Source organism: Lagenorhynchus albirostris, chromosome 17, assembly GCF_949774975.1.
Source record: "Lagenorhynchus albirostris chromosome 17, mLagAlb1.1, whole genome shotgun sequence".
Lineage (NCBI taxonomy): Eukaryota > Metazoa > Chordata > Mammalia > Artiodactyla > Delphinidae > Lagenorhynchus > Lagenorhynchus albirostris.
This window is the reverse complement of record NC_083111.1, coordinates 38,253,851-38,273,808: the sequence shown is the minus strand read 5'-3', so window position 1 is coordinate 38,273,808 and position 19,958 is coordinate 38,253,851. Positions and strand designations below refer to the sequence as shown.

At 38.7% G+C, this 19,958-nt stretch overlaps 1 protein-coding gene across 4 annotated transcripts in view; it reads left to right on the top strand.

Moving 5' to 3' along the window:
* The window catches only part of RUNX1T1 (RUNX1 partner transcriptional co-repressor 1), a 137,428-nt gene that overhangs the window by 37,417 nt on the left and 80,053 nt on the right, over positions 1 to 19,958 (top strand). The window contains exon 1 of one of the 4 annotated variants that reach the window (XM_060127710.1): positions 1,075 to 1,253. The exons of the other annotated variants lie outside the window; for them this stretch is intronic. Within the exon in view, the coding sequence (XP_059983693.1) occupies positions 1,247 to 1,253 (7 nt within the window). The 5' untranslated portion in view covers positions 1,075 to 1,246. Of the gene's footprint in view, positions 1 to 1,074; positions 1,254 to 19,958 lie in introns of those variants that run through there. 4 annotated transcript variants of the gene reach the window in all.

The following is a 19,958-nucleotide window of genomic DNA, read 5'->3' as shown; positions in this document are numbered from 1 at the left end:
CTAGGAAAGATTTGCAGGTGTTAAACTGAGGAAGAGTTTTAGAAGTGAACAGTATTTTCCTTCTGCCTGGCATTTTTGTGTGTGTAGAAAAGTCATGCAAGGCTGGCAGGCATATGTTTCTTCTATGAGGCAAGGATGTTTTACAAAGGACTGAAGAGGGACTGCTGAGAGGAAAATAGCCAGCTTTAGATAAAGCACTATAACAAAGGCTCTAGTTTTATATATCATGGTGTCCATTAAAGCTTAATAGAGAAGAGTCCATTGAACCTGGCTGGGTATGTGTTATTCATGGGAAGGATAAACATTTAAGAGCGTGCAAAAAAATCAGAAATCAGGAGGACATGATGGTTCAGCTTTTGAAAAGGCTTTACAGTGAAGATTTTGTTTTCATCTCCCATGGATCTCTATGCAAGGTAGAGGAGAGTAAGCTAAGAATGTTTGGAGCATATCAACGCAGGGATCCCAGGGGGTTAAAAGCACACTAGTAAAATAAAAGTGGTCTGCTTCTGCTTCTCAAAAGTGTTCTATTTTACACATACTACTGAGAAGCTGACAAAGGAAATGATTCTGATACTTTGTTCAGTCTGATAAACTGGCACAGTATACACAGTCTTAGAACATTTTTTATACTGTTTTTGACTTCCAGTTCAATAAACAAGCTTTGAGGTCTGTGCCTGTGTTTGTTTTTTTTTAAATAAAGTTCCCAATTATGGGAGTTAACATGCGAAGGTGGAAAGGACAGCTTTCATTGTGAGCAGTGGTAGGGGGCCAGGTCTACTTTCTATTCTTTTGGCAAAATAAGGGTTAAGTTGTAACGGGCTGGGGGTGGTGGTGAATGAATTATTCAGCATTTAGCTTATCATTCTGCATTTTACTTTTCTGTTCTTTGGTGCTCTGGAACTTGCTGAGAGAGGTAGAGTGGGTAAGGGGAGGCAGGGGTTGTGATACTTTGCATACACATCCCTGTCATTGTTCTGCCTGAAGAGACAGGGCTGGGTTCAAGGCCACATGTGCTCCTGTCATCATCCACATTTCTGCTCCAAGTGCAATCCGGAGTGTCAGCTCTCCATCTGTCTCTGCCTGGCAGGCGCACGCGCCCAGCACCCTGCCTTGGGCTATGCCGCCCCAGCCCCTTCTGACGGCCCTCCTCTCTCTGCCGGTGCCCATTCCAGAACAGGAGGCATGAGCCCTGAGCACGCTTGCTCTTAGGAGAGAGCCACTTTCTGTGTGTTCGCTGGATTCAGGGATGCCTGGTGAGTTAGCCCTGCTCCGCTTTCTCTCTGTGGTTTTGAAATGAAGAAAGCTTACTTTTTATTATGCTTGGAAAAATACCTTCTGCCCCACGGTGAGCTGTATTTTACGTGGGCAGGCAGAGGCTGGGGGTGACAGAGGTGAGATGTGGAAAGCGGCATAAAAAGAGCCCTCAAAAACCTCGGTACAGGGGTACAGGGTGTGGAACCCTTGCTTTTAAAATGTGGGAGGTGTGTTTTAAAGGCTGAGGGAAAGTACAGCCACATATATGTTTGCCAGAGCAATTTTACTTGAGGGATTTAGCTAAAGAAAGAAGTCTTTTTTCTGTTCTGGATTTTGTGACTGTCATCTGTACCTTGTATCCTGGGCATTTCATCTGTGGAGAGAGTTTACAGATTATGGTGGAATACTGGGATAAGGTCTCTTTAAAAAGCGGTTCGTGTCAGAGAAAGTGAAGGAAGCTTTAGGGACTACCAATTATTTCAGTCTTATCCTAAATCACAGTCCTTAGATGTCATCAGGCAAATAATCGAAATCGGTTAATTAAAAATAAAAAGTCTGCTGAATTACTGAAGCTGTTGTGGTCCTGGAAATTTAGTGTATGTCTGTTTCCTCTGAAAAATATTATCTTTGGAGCCTAGAGTGTTTCTGTGATTGTTGCCAGTGAAGGCTCTGCTTATGGAGAGAGAAGCTTGGTAGAAGCCTGTTGGGGAGAGGGTGTTTCTGCTCTTCTCAAGAACTATATGGATTGCCCTTTACCTACTTTGAGTAGCCTGTCTCAGATAAAAAAGGGCAGATAGAGATCCTCCAGCTGGCTGATATGTGCGGATTTTTTGGGTAGGACAGGCAGAAGAGGCTGTACTTGGTCACAGAGTTTGTACACCTCACAGATGGTGTTTTGAAACATTATCTGCCGGTTTTCTGCAACCACAGTTGTGTGTAGGTATCGCCAGTTGTTTGAAGAATGTTTTTCCCTTTAGGATGTGTCTTGTAGTCCTCATCATTATTGATATATGTGCAGAAAGGATGCATTTGTGACGGAACTGCACCTTTTTTATTAGTTCAGTAGACAAGGGATGTGTGTAGCTGAAATATGGGGAAAATCAATTTACAAAAAGACAATGACTGAGGTCTTTGAAAGGTCATTTTAACTCTTTAAGCGATCATCTTGATTTATATGCGCCATGCAGCTAAAGATGTAATGTGCATTGGGTATGTGATGTGAAAAAGTGCTTGTGTTTTTTATTTAGCCAGAGTATTGTAGTATCGTTTCATCTGATTTTTATGTCATCAGTCAAATCTAATTTGTTTTTATGCTCTTAATTAATATGTGTTAAATGATCTGATTTATTAGTGTTTTGTAGAGTCTATATTTTGTTTTGGTAAAACAAAACCCTATAATAACCCAAAGCAATTTGTGAATGATAATAAGTGAAAGAGATTAGTTAGGACCCTTGCTATCCCATGCTGGTTACATGATTTTAAAGTATTCTTCAAAGCATCCTTATTTAAAATGCATTGAACTATATTTAAGGTTTTAGAATCATTGATAAGTGTGTTTTAGCGTTGTGTTAATATATGACTGGTTCTAAAGCAGTAACCTGAAGTGTGGGCAATGTTTCTCACTGTCTCTTGCTCATCAGCTGTGTTGGAAAACCTTGTACTTTGATGCAGAGGACATATTAACAGCTGTGACTATGAGCTTCTGTCAGAATGGCGATACTTGAGCGGTTCTGACACTTGGCTATTTTTGATACCCATCTGCACTTTTTAACCACCACTGTCAGATGGACTACCTCTTAATATATTTTCAGCATATTTTAGTCCATATATATATACTTATATTAATGGACAGTTTTTACCATCTGGGACAGATTTTATATTTTTAAGTAAGACATTATGTGTGGAAGACTAAAAGGATGTGTTTCCGGTAATCTGATATTGTCACTGTTTCTTTCTTAAATTTGACTAAGTATTTATATATCAACAATTATTATTTTATTATTATCTTTTTTCCGTAGGTCAGGTATCAGAATTGGATCCTGGTTGTTCCAAACTTGATGTAACAGTTCTCAGATCTAGGACCTTTTTCATAAAAATGGGGGATCCCTGGAAACAGATGTGCACAAACTTATTCAAAGACATACTAATCTGTGGGGATGGGTAGGTAAAGGCTTAGTTTCAGGGTTTCTATAACTATGTCAGTTAATAAAAAAAAAAAGCACTTTAGCTGTTGATAGCATACTATTTCAAAAGGAACCATGAAAAGTCAAAGGAGGCCATGCATGCTTTAAAGAAACAGATTAAACCGTTTTGATGATTTAACGCAATATAAGGAAATATCATTTCACTGCCTGTCACTTCGGAACAACTAGATCCTTGTGTTTAAGGAAAGAAAAATGTTTTCTTATGAGAAGGCTAGGAGACGTTTGGCATTACAGTATTTCAGGAGGAGATGGCTCTAAGCTTTCTGATACATTTATATTTTTATCAATCTTTGTATAATATTATTAAAGAACATATGTTGACCTACAAAATGCTTTCAGGACTGTTTCCTTAAAAGGACAATAAGTGAGCACAGTCTGCGTAGCCCAGAAATAGTGCTGTTCTTTCAGAAGATGACTAGTATTAGGTCAGACCACCCTTTCTCAATGGTCCTGCTCTCCAGATGTGACTGGAACTTTTTTTTAAGTTCAAGTTTCCAAAAAAAAAAAAAAAAAGATTTGTTTTCAAAATCTGGTTTTACTTAAGACATCTCCATCCTGGAGTGCATTTCATAAATTGCCCACATATTTTTCTTAGCAGAGAACTTAACTGGCTGTAATTTTTAACACATGGCCACATCATGTGATATTTTCAAAACACTTACACATAGCTTTAAGAAGGTCCCTGCAGAAATGATCCATCCTCTCACAGCCAGCCTTTTTTTTTTTTTGACAGCATATCTGCATTTTCCATTTAGTAGAGCTATATATTATTAGCTTACATTTTTGGGTAGTAAAACAGTGCATTGCTGATTGTAAAACATGGACTTTATTATCTGCTGAAAATTGATTTGGCATTTATAGCCACTGTGTACTAGACTGTTTTTCTGTTTTTAACATCGATGCTTGCAAGTGATGATTTGTGTAAAATCAGAAATGAAATTGCCATGGACAGACAACTGTTAGTGTCCCTAGTAACTGAACATCTGGATAATGCACCTGGTTATTATTTTTTTTATAGATGCATCTAAGTGCTATTATACAAGAACATGAAACACAACAGTCCATTCATTGTCACTCTATTTTTACCTTGCAAGTTGATTTGCCATTGTGTTAGGCTAACTCTTTGCTGTATCAAACAAACCTCCTGCCAGCTATTAAAGACAACTGTACCAGCAGCAAATACCTAATTATAAATGTAGACTGTGCAGACATTACTTTTTTGTAACAAACATTTAGAAGTTCCAACTTCTCTTCAAACCCTGGCCTTTGAAGTTCCCTTTTTCTTAATTATTTTCTGTTAATATTTCTGAGTATTTGACCTTTCAGTTCTATGTATTTTAAATAATACTTGGAAACTTTTACAAGGTATCTTCCTCTGTAGTTAATAGTATATTGAAAAAGAAAAGCATTTAATCTGTCTTTTGGGGGAGTGGCTATAACTTTGGACATTTTCATAAGACAACTAGTTTATTGTTATTTCTTAAAATAAGCATTTGCTTAGTAGGCATTATATAGTCCAGAAATGTTTAGTAACTATTTCATCACTACACTGATATTTGATGTTTGCAAGGGAGATACTGTAATAACAATATTCTGAACAGACTTTTGAATCATCAAAGGAACAAATACATTTTAGAGCTGGAAGACTGATCTTGAAAGTGCCTTCAGGTTACAGATGTTGAAACTGAGGATGAAACTGAGGATCACAGAAGTTAAGTGACTTGCTCAGGTGATTTATTAAAGTAAGAAGATGCATCCTCTTTACCAGGCTGCTTCTAAATCTCATATACACGCTACGCTCGCTCACATCACCATATTAGTGTCAATCGTACTTTGCTGTCTTTTATTGTCTACCCTGGATTGCTCTTACCATATGCTTTCTCCCCTCCTACTCCATGACTGCAGAGCTATGTGGGAGAAAATTCTGTAACAGTAATCACTTGGCCTGTGGCAAAAGCATGCCATCAAATTTATCTTATAATTGTTTGGAAATTAGAGAGCCTAAATGTGGTTAATTACCTGAGTATTAAGCAGATCAAATAATCTGCTTAGTAAGGCTGTGACAACTCTAAGGTTACTGTAATAAGGAAATTCAGGTAGCAGACTTATGTGGGTTGCTGAAAAATCTATCAGGGACTAAATAACTATGGTTCAGTCTCTCCATGCCATGCACTCGAGGAGTTTTGAGTTCTAGTGCTCCAGGCAGTGAAATAAATAGTAATTATGATATGGAATAACAAGAGCCTGGAGACAGGTAAAGGAACCCAGAGGCAGGTAGTACCTAACTGGATTAGGAGTCAAGGACAGAGCCGGAAGGGTGGGCAGTGGGCTTATTGGAAAGCCTTGCCTGTCTCCTGCTTCTTCAGATTGGATCTCTGTTAATGCAACTTAACATTTTTTAGTTTGTTGTTCTTATACTGAGGATAGGACATTGATTTTTGTTTATTAAATTTTAATATCTGTGTGTGACAGTGGGTATAGTATTTCTTGAAAGCAATTTCTTGGTGTACAGTTGTGGTTATTTGGTAGCTAACAGTATCTAGTGGAATAAGTCATTAACGTAAATGACTCATAACTTGAGAACAATAGGATTTCACACCTGACCAAGAAGCAGGTTTATCTGGCTGGCTTTCTCAAACAGCTGTTTGCATTAATTAATATTAATGTAAATGTACTTCTGAGAATGTCTAGCTTAATTATGTTTTTCAACCCATAGAGTTCCAATCAAAGGAATCGGGATATCCTCTTAATCTCAAAGGGAGTATGGAACTGCCATCTCTGAACAGAATAAATCTGATAGTATAGTATAAGCCTTTTATTGAAAACCTATACATGCCAGGCCTCAAGACTAGGCACTTTATATACTTTCTAATCCTCACTACAGTTCTGCAAAGGGTTTCTGTGACCATGTGATCTATTCGAAACCTGAAGATCAGGTAAATTAAGCATTTTCCCCGAGGACCAGGACGCACAGACATCATTAAACGTTAGAGATGGGATTCTCTGGTTCGTCAGCTGATTTTGGATTCCTTTTTTGTTCTTTTTAAGGAGGGGTGAGTCTGTTGCGCTTGATGAGAGGATGTTTTGTAATGGAAGCTAGATGGAAACGTTTAAAGGGGGATGTTTGAATTTGAAGTAGAGTAGCATAGAAGGTGGAGTTCTCTGTGCTGAAAAATAAAAATGGAAAAGCATTAGCCTCAGTCATCAAGAACGATCTTCGGTAAAGCAGGTTAGCAAGGTAGTCTCTGTGTATTTCTACTCCTCTTGAGAGAGTACAATGGGAGTAATAGGCATTGGGGGACTAATGCCATTATTTTGAAAAGTCTAATAGAAATTGTAAATTTACTCCCTGAAAAAGCTGTATAGGTTAACTCAGATATCACCTTTCTATGCTTTTGGAATGAGGAAATCCTGGCTATCTTGTTGGTCAGAACCTCAGATGGATGATTTTCTATGTTTTGGATTATAGTAGAAAACTGGAAATCAAATGATGTATTCAACACAGTGGCAGACAAAACTGTTAAACATTGTGTGGTTAAAAAAATATCAGATCTCTTGGTAGTGAGACTGCTGGGTACCCATGGTTCTGCCCCAGGAGGTTCTAGGCAGGCAGAATGTGTTTCCAGAAGATGAGCACGGGTTGTAGGAAAGCAGATTATCTTTTTTCACCATGCCTCTCCCCCTCTAGAAAAAGCGGTTGATTTTTAGATTGTGGGCTGTTTTCTCTAGAAGATTTCACTTCTGTTTTCCACATTTCCCTTTTAAAGGCTAAGTGATAAGTGCAGTCTGTAAAAAGTCTCACTTTATTAGAGGGATTCTTTTAATTCTGTGTGGTTTGTTAACATCATACAGTGTACTTTGATGCTCATGCAAGAAAGTAAATTTGAAAGTACCGATGAGAACATGATACTGTAAAGAGTTTGGTCTTAAGAGCTATGTAATTAGGCAGAAATGCTTTTTAGGAAGAAGGGATATTTAAGGGTGTCTTTATCATGTGTTTATGGCTTTAACAAGAGTCTTAAAAGAGTTTGTCAAAATAAACAGACCAGTCTTAATAATCTGGGATGATTTTGATGGGGTGCTAAGTTATTTAGAACTTTGGGAAAGACAGTTGTGCTTCTGAGCATATCATTACATTTGAACTTTGCACGATTTAACTTCACTGCCTTCCTTTGGACTTGTTTGGTTTAATGATTCTCAGGTTATTGGGAGGAAAATGCATAATAAAATTTGAGGGTCCTGTGGTAACAATTTATATATTATTTCATTTGAAATGCTTAACATGTGTTCTGACAAAGATATGACTGGAACAAAGAAGGGCCTTGATTCTGACACTTTCCATGTGAGATGGGCATTGTTTCCTCTTTATAATGGTTCTATCTGAACCTATATACTCAGCACTTAAGGCAACACATCATTTGAGAGGTCTGTTAACATTTATTTTTTTCTTTCTTTCTGCTCTGGCATTAGTTGTATTTGTACAGTCTAGAGACAGGAAAATATTAAAGGAATCAAAATAAAGTTTTTTGTCCTTAGAAAACACTTTATTTTCTTCCAGACTTTCTGGAATGTTCTTAATCATTGGTTTATAAAATACAGAGTGACAGAAACCAGAGGTAAAACTCAACTTCTTAATTACCCAGGCATTCTCTTATATACCAGTGTTTGCTTGCTGAGTGCGAAATAGCCAAAAAAATGGTAAATGTAGATGTGATCAAGCTTTCAAAACTTTTTCAAGTTTTTGCACAATTTAGGAGTCTTTCTAAGGAACTTTGCTGAAAGGAAGAGTTACCTGTTATTATTTATTTGCTACGTAGAGGAATATCATTCTGGCTTTTTTTTTTTTTTTGGTCCCAATTTTTAATACATCTTATTACTTTTTTTTTTTTAATGCACTCCTTTAGGAGTCTGGAGAACTGGTTAAAATCTCTGGATCTGCTACCTACCCCCTGTTGTTTTGGGCAAGTAATTTAATTTTGCTGGTGAGGAGTATCTTTCTACTTGTTTTCCATTTTTATCTGCACTTTACTCATACTTTCTGGGGGTAAAGCCTTTGGTACTTTGGTACATTTTACTCATATCTTTTGTGGGTAAAGCATATCAGTGTAATGTTAATACACCTTTTTCTAAAAATTCTTGGAGAATTGAACCGTTTTGTAGTGTTTTCCAGAGAGCAGAAGGGTATCTCTTTAAGCAAAGTTGCTTCTGTTTACTTGTTTAAAATTTCTGTACATGTTGGTCAGTTATTTTGAATGGCCCTGTTCTTTATACTTAGCTATGTTCTTAATCAGTTTGTGCTGAATATGTTTTATCTTTTGCTTTATGACTTGGGTATATTATAAACAGTTAATATATTGTGTTTTATGAGGCCATCTATCAAAAAGCACAGGGCATTAGGAATGTCAATTACTGGGTGTGAGTCAAGGTTCTTCCACTTAGTGGTGTGATCAGGAGCAAGTAAGTCATTTTACTATCTGCCTGAGCTTCACTTTCTTTGCCTCAGGAACAATTATTCTGTCTTGCCGACTTTTGCTTCACAATATGGTGGGTGGTAATAATGATCATAAACATGCTGTGTCTCCCTAAAAAGCAGAGTTTACATGCAAACGGTAATTATTAAAGGCAGACAGTGATACTCTCTGGACTTAAGAATAGGGGACAGCATTTGAATCACGCAAAAGGGCTCTAGCCTGTTGTGCTTGGTGAGTTTTGTCTATATTTGATGGGATTTTCTGAGTTTTGTCTACCCTTGATAGAATTTTCTCTCTGTTCTTTCTTCTGCCCAACCCCTTCCTGTTTATGTGCCCACACTTTTACCCATTCCAGTAATTTGCTAACTTGGAAACCATATAACCAAACTTAGAATGGCGAGTAAAATAATAAAGTGCATGCTTAAGTGAAAACTTGAAAAGCCCATCTTGTTTTGTTTTTGTTTTTTTCCCCACATATATTAATAAGTGGCAATTTTAATTTGTGGCAGCATTTTAGGTGACTGAGACTTTTCCCTCCTTATTGATTTTCATTTTTCTTGGTAGGAGATATTGCTAGAGAGTTGAATTCTGTCTAACCTTTTATGTATCCCAAGATACAGACTCCTCATTGTTTAAAATAATAGACATTTTAAGTGTCATCAGCTTTTCTTGATAAAGCTGCCATTTATATTAAGATCTTGATCTCCTAGTTCTAATAATTCCATTCCAGGCTACCTGTGAGGTTGGCATATAGTAGGCAATCAGCAAATGTTTGCTTAGTGAATAAGTGAGGATGAGAGGTGGACTGGGATTCACAGAGATTTTAAAGGAAAGAAATAACGCATAAAGCATGTTAATTATGAGGGGAAAAATTAAGAAGTAAATCTTATAAAATTTTTCGTAAATGGTGTTTAATAATCAAGCATTTTCTTTTAGTTAAGGAAAAATAATAAATTAATTTTTTTGGCCATACAGTTTCTTGGCAGCTAGCTGCATATTAGTTAATTGCGTACTGCTTGTATTGTAAATCTGATAGTTTATCATGATGATATTTACTAGAAGTATGATACAATATATAACACTTAAGAAGAACACTTTCTGACAGAATTGCTGAAATTAGAAACAAAGTCCAGGGCTTTTGACATTTGTAGTATTTGGGGAAATTAGCGCTCCCTCTACCTGGGCACTTGCATGTAGTGGGAGGATGGGTGTAAGGTGTCCGTGTTCCAGCAGACATGTTGAGTAAGATTCTAGCAAAAGACAAATATTAACAAAATATTTTCATCTTTTCACTTACACAGTAAATTCCATCAACAGTTTCTTCTACCAGTAATCTTAGATGAATAGCAGATTGATAGGCTGATAAAATTTATCCTAAAGACTCCAGAGAGATTGCTAAAGTAATTCATTCAGTGCCTGATACGTAATTTCTTGAAAAACATACAATTTCTTCTAATAGTGAGACTTTCTTTAAGTATTTTTGTCCTCTTACGTTTCAACATACACATTGAATCCTTTGAAAGGGATAGGAGGGCAGGTTTGAGTTTCAGAGAATATCATTCATTACCTTGTATACCTTGGAAGAATAATCTTGCTAATTTGACACATATTTGGTAAGTACTTCTCTTAATCTGTGCCTTTAAAAAATTTATAGAAGGTCAGTGTAGCTTATCAACTGAGTGGCTATGTTTTTACAAGGATATTGCTGATACTCTGCATGGATTACAGACTTTCCAAGGGTCATTGGAGCACTTTGGAAACATGGTGTAGAATGATGTAATTAAGTGGTTCTTAAAGTGGGGTGCATGGACCAGCAGTATCAGCATCAACCAGGAACTTAATTGGAAATGCATATTTTCAGCCCCTCTGCAAACTTAATCAGGAACTCTGGGGGTAGCCCAGTAATCTATGTTTGAACAAGCTCTCAGAGGATTCTGAAGCATATTTAAATTTGAGAATCACTGTTGTAAATCGTCGTTTTTTGGTCTCCTTGTGTAGTCTAGAGGAAATACCCTTTTTTTTTTTTTATCATGGGGGTCCCAATGAATGGAAATCAAGGCAATTTACTTGTTTTAAATGATGTACCTAAAAAAAAATAAAACTCAATAAAAAAATAAATAAAACGCAATAAATAAACTCAAGAAATTACAAATAATGTGTTTGTTCAGAGCCTTGGTTTCTAATAGCATATTTGGACGCCCACACATTATAGCTAAATTGAATGAGATAGTTAAGAGAAGGTACATTTCAACTCAATTCTGTGGTGGTGTTTATTCTGATAGTTACTTTTAAAGAAGTGAGTCTATTTCATTGCCCTCAGGTACCATTTATTATACCCTTGTCTTGTTTTGAGGCCACCTTCTGATTATTCAAAATTTTGAGTTTAGCTTGATCATCTTTAGAGAATATTTAGATAGACTTCAATTTCACAGTAATATCAGGTAATTCAGAAAGTTTAGATATATAAAAGTATTCTTTTTATTTTTCTCTGTGTTGAACATAAATAAGCATTCAACGTAATTACAGATGTTTCATCAGTAGTGTCTGGAGAAGATTGAGGTCTTACATCTCCTGTATCTGCTGTTGTTCTCTTTTGTGCTTGGTGCAACTTCAGTAAGCATAGTCTGACACGCTTTGTGGCCTTTGCCTCCTGTGATAAAATAGATTGAAATGATTCCTGACACCATCTGGTGAAGAGGAGCAGCCCTGGAGGACTGTGCTTTGAGAGAAAGTAACTGAATGCTAAGAAATGTGGAAGTCTAGGGACACAGGCAAAGGATTTTTTTTTTTTTTTTAAAGAGCATGAACATTAATACATCTTCTTGAGGTTTGATGGGACATGTACTGCCTACTGCCCCATCTGGTGCTTATGATAGCATGGCATATTAGCATGCTGCAAGTTCATAATGTATTCAGGGGGAGGAAACATCCCTTGCATACCAATTGAGGCATCCTCTCTTTCAGAACTGCTTTTGAATTTCAATGATGTTTATACCTTCCAAGACTTGACCAAAGAGAGCATTTCTGCTCTAAGGAATAACATGAGTGAGTGAGAGTATGTGTGTGTGTGTTCGTGTTCTCTCCTATTCCCCCATTAATTTATCTTCCTCCCTTTTTTCTTGATGAAATTATAAGTAGTTATTAATATTATGTTTTATGATTTTTAATGCTTTCTGTTTTGAAACCATGTAATACTTTGTTATTATTTCACTTATGGCACTTAAAACATTTTGCCTTGTGAAATTGTGTAGTTGTCCCCTTGTAGATTGAACACTTTTTTAAGGGTCAGGCCTGTATCTAATTATGTATATGTCTCCATGGCATCTAGAGTTCACTCATCCATTTAAAAAATATGTATTTACTGAGCTCACACTGTGGGTGTGACACTGTTGTAGGTACTGAGTAAGACTGGCGGGTCTTTTTTGCTTTCAGGGCATTTGTATTTTAGTTGGGAAGAGACAAACAATAAACAGAGAAACAGATACATCTCCTAGGTAATTTCAGATAGGGATAAGTAAAATTAAAAAACAGGCTAAGGTTTCCCTGGTGGCACAGTAGTTAAGAATCCGCCTGCCAATGCAGGGGACACAGGTTCGAGCCCTGGTCCGGGAAGATCCCACATGCTGCAGAGCAGCCAAGCCCGTGCACCACAACTACTGAGCCTGTGCTCTAGAGCCCTTGAGCCACAACTGCTGAAGCCCTCATGCCTAGAGCCCATGCTCCGCAACAAGAGAAGCCACCGCAGTGAGAATCCCCTGCACCGGAATGAAGAGTAGACCCCGCTCGCCGCAACTAGAGAAAAGCCCACGCACAGCAACGGAGACCCAACACAGCCAAAAATAAATAAATTTATTAAAGAAACAAACAAACAAAAAATAGGCCAGAGGGAGGGTGGGTGAGTGGGGCCACTTATTTAGATTGGATTGTCACATTTAATGAGGTAATATTTTTGTGGAGACCTGAAGGATCTGAAGAGTTAGTGGCAGAGGAATAGAAAGTTCAAAAGCCCTGAGGTGAAAATATGGTCGGCATTTTCAAAGGTAGTTTGAGCCAAGTTCAGGGGTTAGCCCATTGCTAGGAGTTGGGATTTTATTCTGAATGTGTCAGAAGCCATCAAAAATGACATGGTCTTAAAGGATAACTTGAGCTGCTATATGTCATGTTCTTAGTAGGCACTAAATAACTATCAGAGGAATGAGATGAGCCTTTAAATACATGCAGGCACTCTGTTGAATTGGAATTAGCATGAATTTTAGAATCAGAAAAAACATCTCTTAGATTCTGACCTTGATGTTTGACTTTGAGCAATTTTTTAACCTTTTTTAGCTCATGTCTTCTCATCTGTTGAAAGTGAAAATTAGTACCTAAAATCATGCATGGTATTATTGTGAGAATTAAGTGAGGTAATTCACTTAAAAGACCTAGCACAGGGCCCAGTTAATAACAGGAGCCTGATCTACCAGTGACACACACTGATCATAATAAAACATCAGGATGGTTTCGAGGATTATTTAAACAGTTGGCAGCATCTTGTTGGGAATCCTTTTCTGGTACTGTTGTCTTCTTAATAAAACACTTAACATATTGCCAGGGTAGTAGTGTGTGGCATCTGCAGTCTCTTGCTCTTGATCTAGAATTATGTAAGGAAGGAAACTCAAGGAATTCTATGGCAAAGTCCATGCCCAGTGAAACAACCTGGGATTGAAAAAAAATTTTTTCTTCTTCTTAGCCAGAGTTTATCTCAGTGAACTTGAAAAATGTTTACAAGTAACACTCTGTTTTTTGTTTTTTTGAGAAATTTTAACCTGAGGAAGTCAAATTGCCTTCTGAATTGGAGTGAAAATTGTGATTATATGAAGGATATTGTAAAAAGAGTTTTAATTCATAAAGCAGTAACTGTTGATTAGTTAGTTGCATAGTTATTAGATATAAACCTTTTGAAAGGAATTTTTAATGCGCTCAAGTGGAGAAAATAAGGCACTCCATAGTTTTTGCATGCATGATGCACTTAATTGCAAGAAACTATTCTGTGACTGTTTTCATTTAGTCTGTGAGGCAGTGTTTAGGTTGTCAAACTTTCTGTAGAAGAATTTTGGGGTTGGGGGGCGGGGGCGGATGTTGCTGGTGGTTAAATGTCTAAAGAGAGTTCCAAGTTACTATTGTCTTGGACATTATCTTATCAAATATATGGATTAGTTGAGTTATTCTTTAAACTCACTCCCCACTTTTACAATCATGTATTTGTTTGTGGCTAGAGGTTCTCCGCTCCTCAATCAGTAGATTTTTTTTTATTATATCCATTCCCCCGCCACCCAACAGTCAGGAAAGCAAATAATGCTTAAGGAATGTGGAGGGGGAGGTAGTGTGCACTTAACGCGATTCTTGAAATGTTTTTTGATGTCCTACAGAACTGTACAGAGCTGTTGACAGCTGCATGTTGTGTGAGAGGAGTCACATTTATTGCTGCTGAATTCTGGCTGGAGTGTAAGAAGAAGGGTGGGAAGGTAGAAGAGCCGTAGAAGTTTGGGAGGCAGAATCACAGTTCAGAATACGGCAGCTGGCTGTTGTCTCCTAAGACTGATCATTTTCCTTGGTTAAGCACCAGTTGGATTCTTAACAACAGCATCTTTCAGAAGTGATGGGTTTGCAAGGCTTCAGGAAAATTCAGAGGGGATCATTTCCTCACTGAGAAATAGCCTTACAGAAACTTTGTAGGCCATCCCAAATGTTGTCTGTTCAGCACCCTGCTTGCATCCTCATCCTACCCTGCAGGATGCCACGAATACAGATACTTGAGTCATATTTGTTTTCCTCTAGAAAGAGAGGAGAAAGAAAAGCTGGCTGATCAGGTGAGATAGGCATATACATTAGTAAATGTTGGGTCTGGCAGACAGGAAGGAGCCTGACACGTAGAACCTGCGTGGTGCAGTGCCACATCTGACCTAGGTCCCATGCCTCCTCATTTTAGTTTGGCTTACAAGATATAATATTACAAACGACACTACTGGATGTCTCCTCTCTTGTCTACTAAGGACGGTGACCATATCTTGGATAATGGGATAATCCCCCAGTTTGTGATTATTTTCAGTTACTTTGCAAGGGTGACCTTTTTTTTTTTTTTTTTTTTGGTGGTACGCAGGCCTCTCACTGTTGTGGCTTCTCCCGTTGCGGAGCACAGGCTCCGGACGCGCAGGCTCAGCGGCCATGCCTCACGGGCCCAGCTGCTCCGCGGCATGTGGGATCTTCCCGGACCGGGGCACGAACCCGCGTCCCCTGCATCGGCAGGCGGACTTTCAACCACTGCGCCACCAGGGGAGCCCTGACCTTTATTTTTGACCAATTTCTCTCACTTGCTGTTTTTTTGGTTTCTAATAGTAGAAACAGGCAGCACACCTCAAAACTTGTTTCCTTAGAAGATATTTAAAGATACTGCACACAGTCTATCTAGTTTAAACGAATGTCTCACCTTCAAAAGACCAGGCTGGGTGTCAGATCTGTGCTTTGTTCTCTCTGTTGGTCCGTCTGTTTTTCTCTTTCTTCCTGCCTCCATTTCTCTCTCCTTCCTTCCACAACACGCTTTACAGAGGTTATAATATTTCTAGGGATTTAACCCATAACAAGCTTCAGTCATACTAAAGTCATATTGCACACACAGTGCCTGAATAACAATTTGCTCTGTCTTCCCTCAGTTTAAGAATGAAGTAAGGGCAGGGCCTAGTCATCATTTACTGACACTTCATAAATTTCTTTTTTTTTTTTTTTGGCGGTACGCGGGCCTCTCACTGCCGCGGCCTCTCCCGCCGCGGAGCACAGGCTCCGGATGCGCAGGCCCAGCGGCCATGGCCCACGGGCCCAGCCGCTCCGCGGCATGTCGGATCCTCCTGGACCGGGACACGAACCCATGTCCCCCGCATCGGCAGGCGGACTCTCAACCACTGCGCCACCAGGGAAGCCCGACACTTCATAAATTTTGACAAAATCAGAATTTCTTGAAGATCTGAAAAAAACTATATTTTATGTTCATTTAAGCAATCAGTATATTACAATTAATTATAAATGTTTACACTTCAAGTCACTTGTTTATAAAAGTATATCAGTTGAATTGGTTCATTTGGTGAGCTAAACACTTGGCAACGAATAAAACTTGGCACATGCTGACCCTTCATGTGTCTCCTTTCTGTTGTAAACTTTTGCATGTAGGCAGGTGTGTAGCAGATGCTGGAGGAAGTGGGTGAATAGATAAAATGGGTGTGGCATCCTTTGCTCTAGTGAAACCTCTGAGGCAGTTTTGGGACAAATTGTTTGAGGTCAAGGACTCTTGTCTTTTATTTCTTTTTTACCCATAGAGCCTAGCACAGTGTTTTATACATAATATGGGTGATCAGTGTCTCATAAAAATAACGTGTAACTCAATCATAACAGTTCTATGATTGATACATTCATTTAATCAGTTGTATAGCAAGTATTGATTGAGCTGTCTTAATATCTGCTACACCGTTTTCTAGCCCCTGGGGATGAGTCAGTGAATAAAGCATGCTCAATTCCTTGCCCTCATAGGACCTAATTCCAGTGTATGTGGTGTAGGTGTGGGGGTGGGAGGTCAGGAGTGGACAATAAATGATAACCATAAAACATAAGCGAATTCTGTAGTATGTTCGAAGATGATAATTACGAAAAAATTGGGCAGGATAAGAAAGGTCCTTAGGACTGTTAGGGCAAAGGGTCAGCTTGCAGTTTTAATCTGGGTGGTTGAAATGGGCCTCTTTGAGAAGGGACTTTTGAACAGAGATTTCATGTGGCTCTATGGGGGGAGAACATAAAAATGGAGAGGTGGAAAGGCTGGAGTGTGGCCTTTCAGGGACAGGAAGGAGGCAGCCATCGTGGCTTGGTTGGACCTGGGTGAGGATGGATGTGCACTGGGAGATCAGACTCAGAGAGGTGGCAGGGAGAGGGAAGGGGAGACCATGTGTGTCTCTTTAGGCCATTAAGGACTTTCCTGTCTAACAGATTGAACACTCATCCCAGGTAACCTCTGTCCAGCACCTCTGCATGATGCCGTAACATCAGGTATTTAATAGTGTCTCAATCTGAAGACCTCATTGTGCCTCGAATTCCTATTATTGATTATTCTGTGCATCATGCAGATTATATTATTATCATTGGTATTCAATCCAGTTTGTTTGCTTTCTGGTTCTTTGTATTGCAGGGGTGTGTCCTTTAAGCTAAGCACCACTCTGCAGAGTGCTAGTCAAGGCTGCATGTTCAGTCTTCTTTGGGTCCTGACTACTGTTCTCTAGTACTTTTAAGCCCATTTTGGGTGTGATGTGCTGAGGGACAGACATTTGCCAAAGGTAAATGAACAGTTGAGCTGGAGTAATATCAAAAATCTTTGTGTAAAAAAATGTGTTTGTATACAGGGAAGTTATTTGCTACTCTTATTATAAGCTATGGTTTAGAATCTCCTTCCACATTTCTCTTCTTTGAAATTTTTTAATTCTTTTAATTTTTGGCCGTGCCACACGGCTTGCAGGATCTTAGTTTCCTGACCAGGGATCAAACCTGTGCCCTCGGCAGTGAAAGTGTAGAGTCCTAACCACTGAACTGCCAGGGAATTCCCTTTATTTTTGTTTTTGTTTTCTTCATAATTAATAGTCCCCATGTTGAGGTCTGTTAGGCAGCCTCCTTACTGCCCTTGAAATGGGTTTCACTGGTACAGGTTACCCTGGCATCATCTATTAGTATATGAGAAGTCAACTGTGCAGTGAAACTCCTTTCTTCTTTCAAGGCAGAGACAGTCTGGAATGATACATGAATGGACCTAAGGTATTGATGAAATATTTGTGTCCTCTGGGAGAACACAGGCCACGGTGTAGACTTCCTGTGTAGCAGTAATGTCAGTTTAATTATCTGAATAATTTCCTTGGACTCACTTAAAATTTCTGATTTCTATGCGGTTGCTGCCCCATCTCAAAGTAGCTGAGTTGTAGTGGCTTCATAGGCATCATCTCAAAGTATAACTGAGTTTTAGTGGCTGCACATTAGAGAGGATTCATTTTAATGTGAAAAATATTTAGCTACTGACTCTGGGAAGGACTTGTGCAAAGCACTGCAGGGGTTTCAGAGAGAGGACATAGTCCCAGCAGTGAAGGAACTTGAAGTCTAGCAGGGGATGTAAAGTTGAGATAATGGTTGCCATGGAAATTGAGAGCCAGGAAAGTGGAGATTAATTGGGAAGAAATTGCAAGAGGCCGTGAGGGCCCAGGTCAGCATGGTAGGAATTTAAATGCACCAAGGAGTTGGAGTCTATGGGATAGGAGTTCATTGAATTTGTGCTGTTATTTGGGAGAAAACGGGGAGCAGAATCAAGAATGCTGTTGACATTTTGAGCCTGGGTAACTGGCAAGATGACTGTGCCTCAGTGGAAATAAGAAAGTCAGGAGGAAGAAGTGGTTCTGTGGAAAGGCTGATTTTACTGATGTGTTGAGTTTGAGACTCTTATAATAATAGAAGCCATTCTGCAGACAGTTGGAAATGTGGGAGGGTAGCTTGGGTGAGGAACTAAGTCCTGAGATAGAAATTGAAGTGGAAAAAATTAAATTGTATGTGACTATAAGGGGTAGGCAATTTTGAGAAAATGGAAAATACTGGATTAATGTTTTATTCAAAATTGTGACTATGCATAAATTCCAGTTTTGAAATTAACTTTTATATTCTTTTATTTGTATTTTATACCTTTATTTCCCATGTTTTTGATAGCATTTATATTTCTTTTAGTTATCATCAGAGCTATGCTCACATCTCATAATTATGAATACCCTATCTAGGCTCCACATTTCACTACTTTCTGGTACTTGTATCCTGTACATAGTTTTCTCATTGTGGAATTCGTTGACTCTAGAGTATCCTTACTTGAACCAACATGGTTTCTGGGTGGAGGGTAATACAGTGCTTAAGAGCTTGGGTTTTGCAGTCAAACAAATCTGGGTATGATTTCCTCGTCTGACCTCATTTTACTTGCTCTGTGTGCCTCAGTTTGCTCATCTGGTTCTCTTGAGTATTAAATGAAATCATGAAGAATTATTTCAACACACGTTGCCCCCCTCCACTCCCGCCCAATAAATGGTTGCTGAAGTAGTAGTAATGATGATAATGATAGCAATAATACTTATTCTATCTAAACCTCATTAGATGTATCCAAATCCTGCTTCCGTATGTTGCAGACATGGGTATAGGAAGTAGAATGAGGTCCTTCCGTGGAACATGAGTTTGCTGGTTACTCAGGCCACCTCTTCATAGTACTCATTTTATCATCTCTTGAAAAGACTGATCATGACACAGACTGACTTACACCCTCTTGGTCCTGTTTAGACATTTTTTTCATGGATGCTGCCCCTGGTGTGGCGTTGACTTCTTCCCAGCTGCCTTTCTGTGAGACCTTGTAGAACTCATATTGGTTTGCTCATTCACAAAGTGTGAATACAGCGAGCTATCAGTTACAGCCTGTTTATTCAGAGCGAATTGATTTTGACCTTTCTCTCCCACTGCCTCCCTTTTGCCCACATCACTGCTAATTAATTTCTGCACAAGAGAATGAGCAAGAGCAGTGATAAAACATAAAATTAAGATTAGTTAATGTTGGTTCATGAGGGTTTTTGAGAGCAGGCAGAGCTTTGTCTGAGTTTTCATTTATTTATGCCATTCCTGACTCCTGTTATCATGAGTAGTAAGAACTGGCAGTTGTATCAAACAAATAAGCATTATCTGATAAAGAATTTAGAAATTTTGGGATAAATTCAACTGAAGGTATTATTTTTAATACCATCTTCCCAAAATTCTAAGGAAAATGTGACTGAAAATTTTCACATATGCCATCTTTTTTTTTTTTTAAATTAATTAATTAATTTTTGGCTGCATTGGGTCTTCGTTGCTGCGTGCGGGCTTTCTCTAATTGCGGCGAGCGGGAGCTACCCTTCATTGCAGTGTGCGGGCGTCTCATTGCAGTGGCTTCTCTTGTTGCAGAGCACGGGCT